This window comes from Labrus mixtus, chromosome 16 (genome assembly GCF_963584025.1).
Source record: "Labrus mixtus chromosome 16, fLabMix1.1, whole genome shotgun sequence".
In the NCBI taxonomy this organism is placed as follows: Eukaryota; Metazoa; Chordata; class Actinopteri; order Labriformes; family Labridae; genus Labrus; species Labrus mixtus.
This window is the reverse complement of record NC_083627.1, coordinates 15,845,403-15,858,945: the sequence shown is the minus strand read 5'-3', so window position 1 is coordinate 15,858,945 and position 13,543 is coordinate 15,845,403. Positions and strand designations below refer to the sequence as shown.

The 13,543-nt window shown below is 39.7% G+C and overlaps 1 protein-coding gene across 1 annotated transcript in view; it reads right to left on the bottom strand.

The window, feature by feature from the left end:
- csmd2 (CUB and Sushi multiple domains 2) overlaps positions 1–13,543 on the bottom strand; it is a 220,753-nt gene that overhangs the window by 148,809 nt on the left and 58,401 nt on the right. Inside the window, exon 4 of the mRNA XM_061060012.1 lies at positions 2,543–2,737. Coding sequence (XP_060915995.1) covers positions 2,543–2,737 — 195 coding nt within the window. The remainder of the gene's footprint in view (positions 1–2,542; positions 2,738–13,543) is intronic.

Sequence of the window (13,543 nt, the reverse complement as noted above, 5' to 3'; positions counted from 1 at the left end):
GTCGGGGAGGTGTGGGATTCATTAGTGTGCCGCCTGCTAGATATGTGTTTCAAAGAAAGGGTGGAGGAGCTCAGAGGCACCAGGCCCTGTCTATCATCCATCCTACCTGTCACCACTGCAACCCCCCCCAAGGGAGGGCAAGGTAGTGTACGGACGAGCGGGAACTTGTGAGGTGTGAACTTGAATAGGAGGGAAACCACGACAGAAGGGCGAGAAGAAGGAGATGAGGAGGATGACAGGTGACAAGTGAGGATGGGAGGGAGAAAGTGCAGAGGGAGGGTGGACAATAAAGAAAGAGAGAGATGGCAACAGGGGTGACAGGTGGGAGTGACAGGAAGTAGACAGCAGACAGAAGAAAGGATGAGGAAGTGCATTGATATTCCACACAAGACAATTTCTTCACACTTGAAGGGAAGTCTCTGGCTCTAAACTCTCCCCTTCACCTTGACTCTCTCCATAGCTCCAGCAATTTTGTGGCTGCTACTGGCAGAGGCAAAGCAGTATACAATAACAGAAAACTCAAATGGCTATACCATCTTACGAAACCAAATAACTGCACAGCTCGATATTTGTGAGGTGTGCAGAAGCTTGTCACATCTTGACCATCAGCCAATTGTAGATGTCAAGATGCTTCCCATGGTTGAAATGTACATATTTTCAGGGGCTGTCATGATCATCCATTAAATCTAGAGTGACATGGTAATGAAAAATGGGAAATGCATAAAAGCCACAAGTACGTCCAAGTTCAACATAAACTAAGAATACATCCATATACATAGAAATGTGGCAACAGTAAAACTACAAATATTTGGGATTTTGTATGGGACAACTAAATGTGGCATTGTCATTTTAAATGTGATATGCACACACGAAAGATGAATAGAACTGTGTGCATTGATATGTATACTTTTTCAGAAGTTAACCTTATTTCATGAGCTACAAAAGGAGAGTTGTAAAAGAGCAGAGAAAAATGGATGGTGGAGACAGTGAACGGGTTTAGGTATGGAGAGACTTTGTCACAAACTGAATAGAAGAGTGATGGTAAATTAAGTATCCCCAGGAGATAATGGCTGGAGAACAAATTGATGAGCATAAGACAGGGAATGTAAAACAGTATTTGCGCCATCAATGGCTGGCTATCATATGGCCCAACAGTGCTGGCACATTTGCCCTCTCCTGAGTCCAGTGACCATGCCAAAATGTTCTCCCCCACTCTCACAGTACAGCTACAGTTCTGCTTTTACACATTTGGCCAGTCTCTGTAATTGGAGTGACTAACAATACTTATGAAAGAGCACTCAGGTGTACAGGCTGACTTTTATGTGGCACTAGGAGACCTCAATTAATTCATAGGGGAAATTGCCAGTTTCTAAAACTTGTTGGCGTGTAATTTCTGCTGAAAAGGTAGGATAATCACATCCTTTAGTGCTTGAGCAATTTTTCAGGAGCTGGGCGTGCATGGAGGAGGGGAATGAAAGAGAGACTCCCTCTGCAAAGAATGAGGGAAAGGGGATGACACTTACATAAACTGTTACAAACTCAGAAAGAGAGATTGGAAGATGCATATTCAATCATTTCTACACAAGATGAGGAGTACAGGCATGTGCATGAGTCTGCATGGGACTAGGTTGGTATGGGCAGTGCTGGCGTCTGGTGCCCAGCCATGTGTGCTCCTATGTGGGCATCCTGACTCCCGGCCTGGTTACAGATGGCACAGTGTCCTGCTCAGTAGGAACAGTGACACAAACCATTGGCCACATGGACACACACACAGGCAGTGCAAATGGATATGAAAAGGGATAGGCAAACTGACTATGACTCGTATTCATTATGGCTTAAATTGCCTCTCATACAAAAGTAAAAATGTTTGTACAACAGCCTCACATTTGTCTACAGTGAGTTTTTTTTTTTACAGAATTGAGTCAGGATAGGTCAGAAAATGCACACTGGCAGGTGTCGCTGCCGCAGGGAGGCTTGCTAACAGTGACAGAAGGACAACTGGCACAAGAACCTGACTGGGAGCTAACACATGAGGTCCTGTCATGGTAAATAAGATATCAATGTAACCACAGAAGTGCTTGTCAGGTCATGTAGGGGCATAGAGTAATTTATGCAAATGTGTGTGTGTGTGTGTGTGTACTGTTTACAATTTACAAAAAGGTTTTCAGAGAGCCAGTGCATTAAAAATATCAAATGGAATTTAATGTCTCAGTTGTAGGAGTCACATTTTTTAAAATGTGGGAGGACTATTTTAGGTCCATTGACCAGGTTTGTCATTGACAAAAATCTAGACAAATTAAGCATCACATGAGAAAACAAAACCTCAAGAATTTTAAAGATATTTGAGAACCTCAATATTATTGGTATTCTATAGCAAATAAATATCAAACTTATTTTTCTGCGTTGTATATCTATCCTGACTGTCAGTCCTCAGGGTTATACTCTTTTTTTTAAAGATCTAATAAACTAGATGCCATTTAATGTTTACCTTGAGTAAAAAAAAAAATGTTAAAGATGCCTTTCCACTGTCTATGCTACATACCTCTGCAGTAGGGAAGGGGGAAATCCCAGGCAGCAGTACCCGCTGAAGTGGCAAGGCAAGACAGGGTGGTGTGACCCTCGAGCACATAGCCTGGGCTGCAGCTGTAGCGGATTTTGTCCCCAATGTTGAACGTGGACCCCTGCTGGTGGCCATTGAGCAGCTGTCCAGGATTACCACATGTGTAGCTTGGTAGAGCTGGAGAGAGGAGAGAGAGAGAAATAACATTATGCATCATGTTAGTACAGTTAAGGGGCAGAAAATGAGGGGGGCGGGATCGGGATGACTTGTGATTTAGTTCAAAAACATAGAAATCCCTTTTCCTGGTTTTAGAAAAGTGCTGATCCCTGAACAGGTTAAGGTAACCTGTAAAGCCATTAAGAGTATTGCAAGAGTATGACCTACACAACATGATGTGAATAGAAAATCAAGAAATTAAAATTGTATTTTTACCCCTTTAGCATTTCATGCTATCATTGCAATCACTTTGTCACTAATGGACGCTGTTTTATCATCATGGCTTGTCCGGTCATGCTCTTGCATGCTAATAAGAGAGATCAGCATTGACAGAACCTTGTCTAATTGTGTGTTATTATGCAAATCAAGTTCAAAGGAAGTTCAGCCAATCTCTTGCTCCTGAGTCTCTTGTTCCAGTATTGTAATAAAAGGCATGATTGCAGCTTTTGTTACCCTTGATGACCGATGTAGAATTGCTAAACATGCAGTACATTGGCTTCAAAACAGACAAGTATCGTTGAGATGCTTCTGATAGCTGCATGACCAAACACACATATAGACGGACACACAGACACACACTAACATGTGTGCGCACGGTCATCCAGCTTACAGTCTCAGTCACACACTCCTACACAGCAGGGGAGCTGGCCAGAGCATGAGCTGGACTTTGGATGAAACTCAGTCTCTCCACAGGAGCTGGGCTGAACTGGCCCGTAGGGAACAAAATTGATCTCAAAGCCACACAGTTTTCTGGTGCCTCAACATCACACAAAAAGCGCACTTGCTTTTCTGTCCCAAGCATCATCATTTCTTACACAATGTTTCAATTCCAATGAGGCCAATTTAGCTGAACAAAAAATAGATTTCTGTATAAATCCATCTACAAATTTAGGTTTAAAAATGTTTCAAATTCAAAATATTTTCATCTGATTGAGATAAAAAGATACACTTAAAATACTCTGCACAAGACTAAACGAAAGGTAAAGTAACTTGTTAGGTGTATTTTTCTGGGGCAATTGTAATGCAATAGTCATTTACCCGTGCCAAACACAAAAATGCTGTCAAGAAGAGTTTTAAAAAAAGTACTATTATTTTATTTGTCTTGAGACTGTTTTTTTTTACTAGCATGTTACTCTAAAACTTCCATTGATTAAGGTTATATCAAGGACAGATTCATCATTTTACCCAGCAGTGCAGACGTATTAACAGGGTGGCGAATTAATATATTGTAAACAGTATCTTCTTTCCACCCACAACACATCAACATGAACTCTTCGGTTTTGAATTTGTGTGTGTGTGTGTGTGTGTGTGTGTGTGTGTGTGTCTGTCTCAATAGACAGGATTAAGAGAGATCTGAAGATGACAGGGATGTGGAAAACAAAGTCCATCTACTGCCATCTCACCAATACACAAAGCAAGTCCTCTTGTAAGGAAATGGGTAATGAAGGTAATGAACTTATTCTCTCCATAAAAAATTTTTTTTTTTCATTCATTAATTCCCTTATTCAATCATTTTTATATTAAAAATGTATCAAACATGTACTGATTTTAACCCGAATAACCTGAATATTACACAAGCACAAAGAAGTGTGAAGTCAAAAACGTTTTATGAGCATAGCCAATAGCTTAAAAAAAAAGGACTCAAAATATGTCAGTGAATCTTTGCAAAAGTGTGAAAGTGTTTGCAAGGGACTTTAAAAAGGCTCAAAGGGGATACAATGAGCAATGGCTCACTTAAACAGCTGCTTGTTGCACTTGTAGTTACATCCTGATCAGTGATTTGATCAGTGATTTGACAGAAGGTGTTTCCATCATCTGCTGAAGGTAGAACACCTGCTCACACAACAGAGACTTCCTTAAATGATGCAGTGCTGACTTAAATTTCAAAGTTCTTGGTTAGCACTTGGGATTTATTTCCTTGGCTATAGGCCTGTGCTATTCTCTGATGACAGACTGACTTGTCATTTTTAGGCTCCACTGTGCCATAGCCTTTATTTTGACCAGCCAAGGTCCCCTTATTACAGCTTCCCCTCCATCACAACCACATTAGCATATACACAAGGACTCTGTCTGATTAGCATAATAGCTGCTGGAAGTGAGGATTCAGTGCTGTTGCATGGTCGCAGGGGGCCATGACGACATGCAAGTAACTGTTTTACCCCTGTGTCTGTGACCAATTCCTCTTGTGCCACTAAAGTTGATCTCTAATCAACATTGACGACATTAAAGGGGTTCAGCTAAAAGCAGAAGGTGAACAGGCAAGTAATTTAATGTAGTAGGCTGAGGTAAAGGCATAGATACTGTTACCATCCAACAGACGTGTCCTTCACAACACTGACTGCTTCCGTTTTTGGTGTGTCAGTGCCAGGGCCCTGATGCAGGCTTAGTGGAATACTGAGCCACCATTAATGTTATTATTTGTACCTTGGCATTTCCTGCTATTTCAAACTGTCTGCTGTCAGAGCAGCCTAATTAAGATTTGGAAGAAATGTAAGACATGAGAAAAGCAGATATGTGAGAAGAGCTGCATGAAAAGCTCTGAGGATTTCAGGGGAAAGTATATGTGTGTACGAGTGCTTGAGGGAAAGAGATGAACAGGATGACTGATTTCATTGCATTAGAACTGATTGAGGGCACAGCACTGTCAATGTGTAAATGTGCGAGAATGGGCAAACATGTACGTGTGTGTGTATGTGATAGTGTGTGTGGGTGTGTGCATGTGAGCGATTTTCTCATCACACTCTCCATTTCAGGTTATTAGTTTGGGCAGTAAATTAAGTCTAAAAGTGCTATTACTGGTGCAATCCCAAGAACGGGGCTATGCTGGGAGCACTGAAGTGGCAAATACTTTCTTCTAACCAGCCTCAGAATCCATAAAGTCTTTATTCTCGCAATGTGAATATTCTGTCACCAATGAACATCACGAGTAAAAAATACTAATATATGTGATATTGTGCACTCACAGAGGACAATACACCTGAAAACAAAATGGTTTTTTTCAGACCAAATCAGACTTGAACATGGATGAACCAAACTACAACTCTTGCTAATATATCTCTCTTAAATGTTTAATGCAGCAAAAGAACCATGTTTACCTCTAAAGCCAGAATCAGAAAACAAAGGCAGCAGTGTATTAAAAAAAGAAATCCCTCTTTTTACACTGTGTGCTTTAGAGGCATTTATCACAATCTCTTTCATTTATTCCTACAGGCTAAAAGAGGTGATGGAGAGGAAGAAATACCAAAAACAGAGACCAAAGAGCCTGAGAGAAATAATGAGAAAACTATTTTAAATATTTGCAAGGTGACTTTGCATTACTCTTCATTAATCTCCTCTCCAGCACAGACTTTCATACATCAGAATTATTTCCCCAAATCATTCGACAAGCTTTTACAGTCTTTACAGGAAAATTTAGCTACACTAAGTGGTTTTTGCTTGAAAACAGAGAGGTTCTGTCCGTCTAAGAGGTCTGGGTTTGAGCATCACGTGGTCTTTTATATCCCAGCCCCCTCCTCAAGACCAAACCCGCAACAAGAGCCCTTGGGTGTTTGTCATGGCAGCTCCATAAGTCACCAGAATGGGAGTCGGTGACATGGCCTGTCCCTGGGGCCTGGATGCTTTAAGCACTTCCACTGCTGAAACGGCAAAGGATGCTCCTCGTCCATCAATGCATCTCCTCTCCGCGGTGCATGCTGGCCAGCAGCCGAAGCGAACAAACACGTTCAAGCACGTACATACACGTTGAGAGGAAGGAGCCCTGGCATTCATCACACAGTCCCCATCATCCGCTCACATTCATTTATTCCTCTCCTCCCTTCTTCATAAGCTCTCATTCCTGGTGACTAGGACAGAGGACAGTCGAGAAGAAAATGGTATGAATTGCGTCTCCTGTGGGATGACCTTTGACCACATTAGGACTGATACTCTCCGTTCCTGGATGTCTTCAATCCTGTTCTTCAATTTGTCATCCTCTCTCAGGAAGAGAGAGTAGTTATATACTGTTGCATACTGTAACATCCCTTTTTCACAAAATGGCTCTCAAAAACCTTGTGCTGTAAAATAACATGATCAGGAATTTCTCAGACCCCGGTAGTAAAAAGGTTATTTTCAGGAAATGTTTTAAAGTTGCTGCAAATGGTAGATGGTGCGAAAGTAAAGGAGAGAATAAAATGTATTCCCACTTTCACTAGCAAATTGGTTTATTGTGTCTCTTAAGTTAGGGAGACTGTAGTGGAAGGAGGAAACAAATCCCTGATGTAAGTCTTTAGTAATAAAAAACAGGGTAAGAACAAGGAACATGAAAGACAGAGAGAGAAAAGGCCAAACATACAGTAAGTGAAATGTGAAGATGACAGTTGGTGAGCTAACATCTCTCTCTACAGATGATGCATGATTGACAGTGTAATAAAATATTAAGGGTATTTCACACTAATTGTACTTTGAATGCCCGGTGAAGATGCAGAATAAAATACTGGTACCAGAAAAAGAACATTCTCTGTTTTTGTTACAGGCCAACATTAATTTTTCATAAAAAAATTTAAAAAATCTTTTCATATCAGTTTGAATAGTCAAGAGGGAAATGGACCAAATTTGAGATAGTTAGGGATTTAGAGTCACTCATGTTTTTAAGTAAGAGAAAGAGAAAGAGCATGAGATGGAGACAAAGGCAGATGGCAATAAATGAGCAGTCAGTCATGTAATGTAAGTACAGCAACATCAACAGGAAGAACCTTCATACTGCAGCACCTGGCTCTAAATTAGTCATCAGTAAAAAGGCAGAACACTGAAATACAAGTTGATCATACAATGACTTTCATTTGGTGTGAGCTGCTTGAGTTAAAAATGTTTAAGAAATTTGTGCTAATGTTCAAATCTTCGTATATTCTCAGGATCTCAAACCTCTCTTTACCATCTCTGTTCATTCTCTGCTTTTCTATCCTCTTCCAGTGTGTCTAGCATCTCTGACTTCCTGCTATGCATTTAGGAGTGACATTGCGTGATCGATCCCAACACGTAGGTGCATTAGCTCAATAAGCAGTTTCTGCTTTGTCAAGCAGCAACTCAATCAATGCCTGCTGTTCCCTACACATGGGCTGCACAAAGACTCCCTTCACTTCTGCCTAGAGGCTGAGGAATGCAGAAATTAACTCACCAACACAAAGATTGTGTGCACAATTGAGCGTGTTTGTATTATTTGCATTAATGAGTAAAACTATGTTCAAAAAGGCTTAAAAGAGCAATACGTAACTCTGACACCTAGTGTTTTAAATGGGTACTGCAGTCCAAATTTAAAACATTGCCAAGAGCATCTCACCCTGCTCACTTCTCCCAATAGGGTCAATTGCACGCAGGTTGGATCTTGAAATCTTTCTGGGTTCTAACTTCTCTCCATTCTTCAGAAGCATCATATAATAATGCCAATGCTTTAAAAGTCTGGTAGAATCAGTTATATCTGAACCAATTAGCTTGCCCGCTTTCATAGCTGAAACACCTGTTGGTTTGCCGTTTGCCTGGCAAAGCGAGGTGTGTCCATAACGGCCTTATGGGGGTGGCTTAAAATTGCCTCCCTTGTCTGGTCAAAACAAAAACAACCCACTCCCCACCACAATTGAAACATAGGTGGACAAACTAGCTGCTGCATTGTCGACAGAGAAGCCAACACTTCAGCATAGCAAGCTTCCTCAATGTCTGATGATAGGGAGGTCAATTTATGATTCAATTCAGTAGATACCTTTTATTTAGTAATTTGTTTCCATTTAGTCCTTGAGTGCAATTCAGTGCAATACAGACCAAAACACATGGTGTGTACCATTGAGAAAGAAAATCAGTGATGAATACAATGACTTCATGAAATATTAGGTCAACTTATTTTTCACACGTGTGAAACCGTAATATTGTATGCCCAATGTTTGCCAACATTCCTCAACTTTATCTGCTTTTGTTGGCACAGTGCTCGTGACTAGCACAAGCTGACCATTGAGATAGTGTAGCATGATTGGCTTGGTATGTTTCCTGTCATTTGCATAGTCGTGCAAATCAATGGTTCTTTCTTGTATCAAAATCGCTCGTGTCATACAAAACAGGAGGCCCACAAAGAAAAAGTTCAACAGTTCAACGAGAGGTCAAAAACATGTCTGATTTCCTTCAAAAGGCATTAGAACAAAGTGCATGGTCTTCATTAACACAACAAAGCAATTCTCTTTGTTCTCCTCATTGTTGAGACATAGCTATTTCAAACATTTTGCTCATAACTACTGTGTCCTTGATCGATATAATGTATATAGTGTAGTATCAAACACCAATGAAAACCTATTACTGATTGAAGATGGCTAAATAAAAAGTGAAACCTGAACACCGACTTCTGTGGTATGATATATACTCTTTGTTTAGGGCTAAACTTGTATTTTCCATATTTGGATAAAAACACAGTCTATAACTGGAGCAGTGAAACATTATTTCAGTATATCTGATTTTGTTTAAATGTGTGTTCATTTGACAGTATGCTGTTGAAAGGGAAAAAGTAGGATGCATGCACATTGGGGTGTTCCTGTGCCTCATTGTTCTCACACTGTGTTTGTCCCTCTGTAACCTCGAGGTGACGTCTACTGTTTTAGGTAGCCTCTTGGTATACAATTCAGCTTAAACCTCAATGTAAACGGTAGAGGAAGGATAAGTAGTGCATAATCAAATCATCGCAAGAACATGCTATATTTGGCTCTTCATGTTTGATTTTTTTTAGTTTTTTCTGTTTTGTTTAGCATTTCTTTCCTGTTTGGCTTACTATCAATATTCTGATTTTAATGCACTTGAAACAAGCACTTAACCCAGGCTCCTTGAACTTGAATATGCAAGGGAAAAATCTTATCAAAGTTTCAGAGTGTATCCACATTCAAGTGTGTTTATATCTGTGAAAATGTACCTGTGTGTCTGTATAATTGTTAATGTTACACTGTGTAGTGCTGCCTGAGTAGTTTAGGGTTAGAGATCCAGCTTTCAAAAGCCTTCTCTGATTTTTGAGCTTAGCTGTGAATAAAGCTTGCCTAACTTGACAACAAGAGAAACTCTGGAGCGAGAATGAGGGTTTGAACCTCTGAAAACACACAATCAAGCATATACACACACAAAAACAGACTGGAATGAACTCTGCATATCCTCATTTCAAGCACATACAACAGCAGGTGTAGTAAAAGGGCCAGTTGCTGTGTGGGAGGCGCTGAGGTGTGAAAGAGAGCTCATATACAATTGATGGCTGCTGACAATGTCTCCGAAAAGGAATAATGTGCCATTCAGTAGCCATTCACTATATATGAGACTAAACTAAGAGGGATCTGGGAGCATGACAGACCTCATGGAAAGTCAGAAGATAGACGAGAGGCAGGGCTGTGGGAGTTGGGAGGAGAGATCAACACATCTCAGTACAGCCTTGACTCTGTTTGCCTCTCAGCATCTAAATCCCCCCTGGCTTTCCAGGCTTATCTCTCCACTGACATTACTCTTTCAAACAAAATTCACTGAAATCCTTTGGTCACACCTGCAAGCTCAAGTATACAGATGCACATAGACACAGTTATCCAACATCAAGAAGATTACATGCAAACACTAACTAGACTGCTTTAATAGCTTAAAGTCATAATTGTGCCACAGTAGATTCTGACATATGCTCACTTGCATTACAATTACAAACAGGAAACAATAAGAAACCTATCAGACTGAATTATAAAAATTAAAAATAATTTCATTTAAACAATTTGGGGGGGGGCAATTTTAACAGTTTCAAAGAACAAGCTAATTACATTTTGGAAAAGGACTGTTTCTGTTTATACCTGAGAACTGATGTAAAGCTACATCCACCTCAATCACTCACATTTTAGATTTAAGGAGAAAAAAGTATTGCCATCACTCAGTGCTTCTTTCATTTTGAGAATCAGTGCGCACAGCCAGGCAAAATACATACAGGTGCAGGACATGACATTCTCTAACTGCAGAAAATGGGTAAAAGGTCCACACACCGTTCAGGTCCACATGGGCAATTTTATTTAAACAGGGCAACCCTCAAATTCTACAAAGCCATGAGGCAGATCTTGTACATTGAAACATTGCTTTTTCAATGTCATCTTTTTCTTTCTTTCTTTGCCTCTCCTGAATCATGTCTGAGCCCCCCGTCCCCCGCCCCACAGGTTGCCTTGGAAACAGTAAAAGCCCACGAGGGACGGCCTTTGAGGAAAGGGGAGTGCCGATGCATAAACATTCAGGTTTGTGGGGAAACAAAATGCACCTCCTCTCTGAGAATGCAGTAAACAGAGAAATTCTTCAATATGTACAATCCTCAAGACCATGTACTTATTACCATCCAGTAGTGCTGTTTAGAGACGTCATAATCTGCATCTGTTCATCCCAAAAAAGTTATTTGCATCCCTGTTCAGATTTTTTACCTTTCTTGCAACAGTTTCATAAAAGTCGAGAACAGATGTGATCAAATTAAACTAAGTCATTTTAATTCTGGCAGTGCAGTTGTTGTGCCTTCAAAGCATAAAAAGTAATTTATACAATTCCAAATTCATGTTTACAGGCTTATCTCTACTATCCAGTATGTTTTTAGAACCTGTGTTGGTATGCTTCTAGTGTCATTTCATACAGAAGTGAAAAGAATATGGAGCTATGGTCTTCATCACATAAGAAGATAAATATCCTTTGCAGAATTATACAGAGACCTCCTTCACCTTGTTTGGTCCAGAGGTCAAATGCCAATTAAGACTGACATCCCGATACCCATGTCTCCATCAATTTATTTAAGTTTCCATCAGTTTAGGTTATCTGACTTGTAGAGCGTATAGCACCGCTGGCCTGATGAGGCAAAGGTATACTGTAATGATTAATCAATACCTTTATTTAACCTTGGCTTTTGCCTTAATCTCTCACTGTCTCTGTTTCTCCCTCTCCCCTGCCATATTCTAAAGTGAAAGGGGAGGGGATCCTATATGTTCATTTGTCACATGTAAAATACCCAAGACACAGAACACTATTTCTCAGGGACTTACAAAGTGTTTATCTTGGAAAATGCAGGTCAGTACTTTTTTGAAGAGCACAACAAAGTGAATGAAACCCAACATCAGTTTGACCAGTCAGGCTTCTTTGATGTTATTGATTCCGATCCCTCTTTAAAAATAATCAACCTTTTACAAATGTACAGCTAGTAAAAAAACACCAACAGCCACCTGAGTGCAATAGAGAGAACGGATGGCTTTTCATCTTAACTGTTTTTTTTATATGCTGATTATGGCAAACTCTCTAATTGGTGTCTACCACTTGGTGACTGAAATTTAAAAACAAAAAAATATGAAATTTAATTTTATGTTCTTTCATGCATTCAGTGGTTTCAAAAAACCAACCAGTTGCATTATTATTCACAAGTCTGACAGAGTGACTGACTCATACCTTAATTAAGTTCACTATGTGCTCACGTCTGATGACCTAGATGGTGACCTTATTTTGCTGCTTGCTAAACAGTGTTACCCCTATACCATTCATGTGGAACGCTAACTCCCGTCCCTCCAAAAGAAAGGCACAAAAAACTCTATTCAAGGAAGCAGAGCATCAATGTCTTTTATGCATTTCACTGTCTTGTTCAGCAAATTCAGAAATACTTTTACAGAATGCCAGTACGGTTTTCCAACTTGTGTAGACGACAGTGCAAATGATTAACCATGTCTCTTTTTCCCTATGGCCAAACTTACCATGTCCCTACAACATGGTTCCTTCAATCAAACATCGACAAAGGTATGTCCCTCAAGTCAGCTGAGAGAAAAACAAACATTTCTGATATCTAAGATTATTTCTGTTATTCATACTGTGAGTAAAACATTTTTTGTCTGATGTATTTAGTTGACTTAAAATGACGATTGATTTGGACCGTTTTCTACATGCTATTATTTTGCTACAACTTGTTGGGTGATCTGTTCCTAATCTCCTAATCTGTAGCTCTAATCAAAATTGGCCTTTTTTTAAATCACATTTATAATTTGTTGGTCAAATCAATTATATCTTGGTCCTACAAATCATGTACAGAATACCATTGTTTACTTTCTGATAAAGGTCCTCTTGGAGAAAAGTTCAAGTCTTTCAGTCAAAGTGAGCATCATATGCACAAGTGCAGCCTCTTTCCTCCATACAGTTGTGTTTTTGGCTCAACTCTAACTCGCAGCGCTGCCTTTAGTCTGTACCCTATGCTTCACTACTTAAGTCATCCCGTCATCCTTATAGCTTATGCTTGCAATTTTTTGGACCCAGTGCCTGATCTGCCTGATGACAGCTGGCAATGTATTACATCTTATTTTTTAATAGAGTGGGAGCTTCAGTCGCCTTGGCGAGCACATGAGAAAATAAGTAGACGTGTAAACTAAATCAGCAAAGAATAATGAGCTGTAAAAGACCTCCAAGATAAAAGCTAGTGAATATGAAGTTAGTTTTTGAAAACCTTAAATATAAAGAATATATTGTGCCTGCAGTAATTTGGTTTGACTGGTTTCATTAAGATCATCAGTTGTATGGCTAATGAATCTTTTCTCTTCAGCCTCATAATTATCATTAAATAATCCACATTTGTTTTTGAGCCACAACAATAGGCAGCATCTGGCCAATAATTGATCCTTAGTAACATGCAATTTATCAAATCAAAAAATCTATTTCTTTATAAAGTCAAAAGTCACATTATAGAGTTATTTACTTTTACATGATAATCTTATACATAATCTGTAGCGTACCATTCTT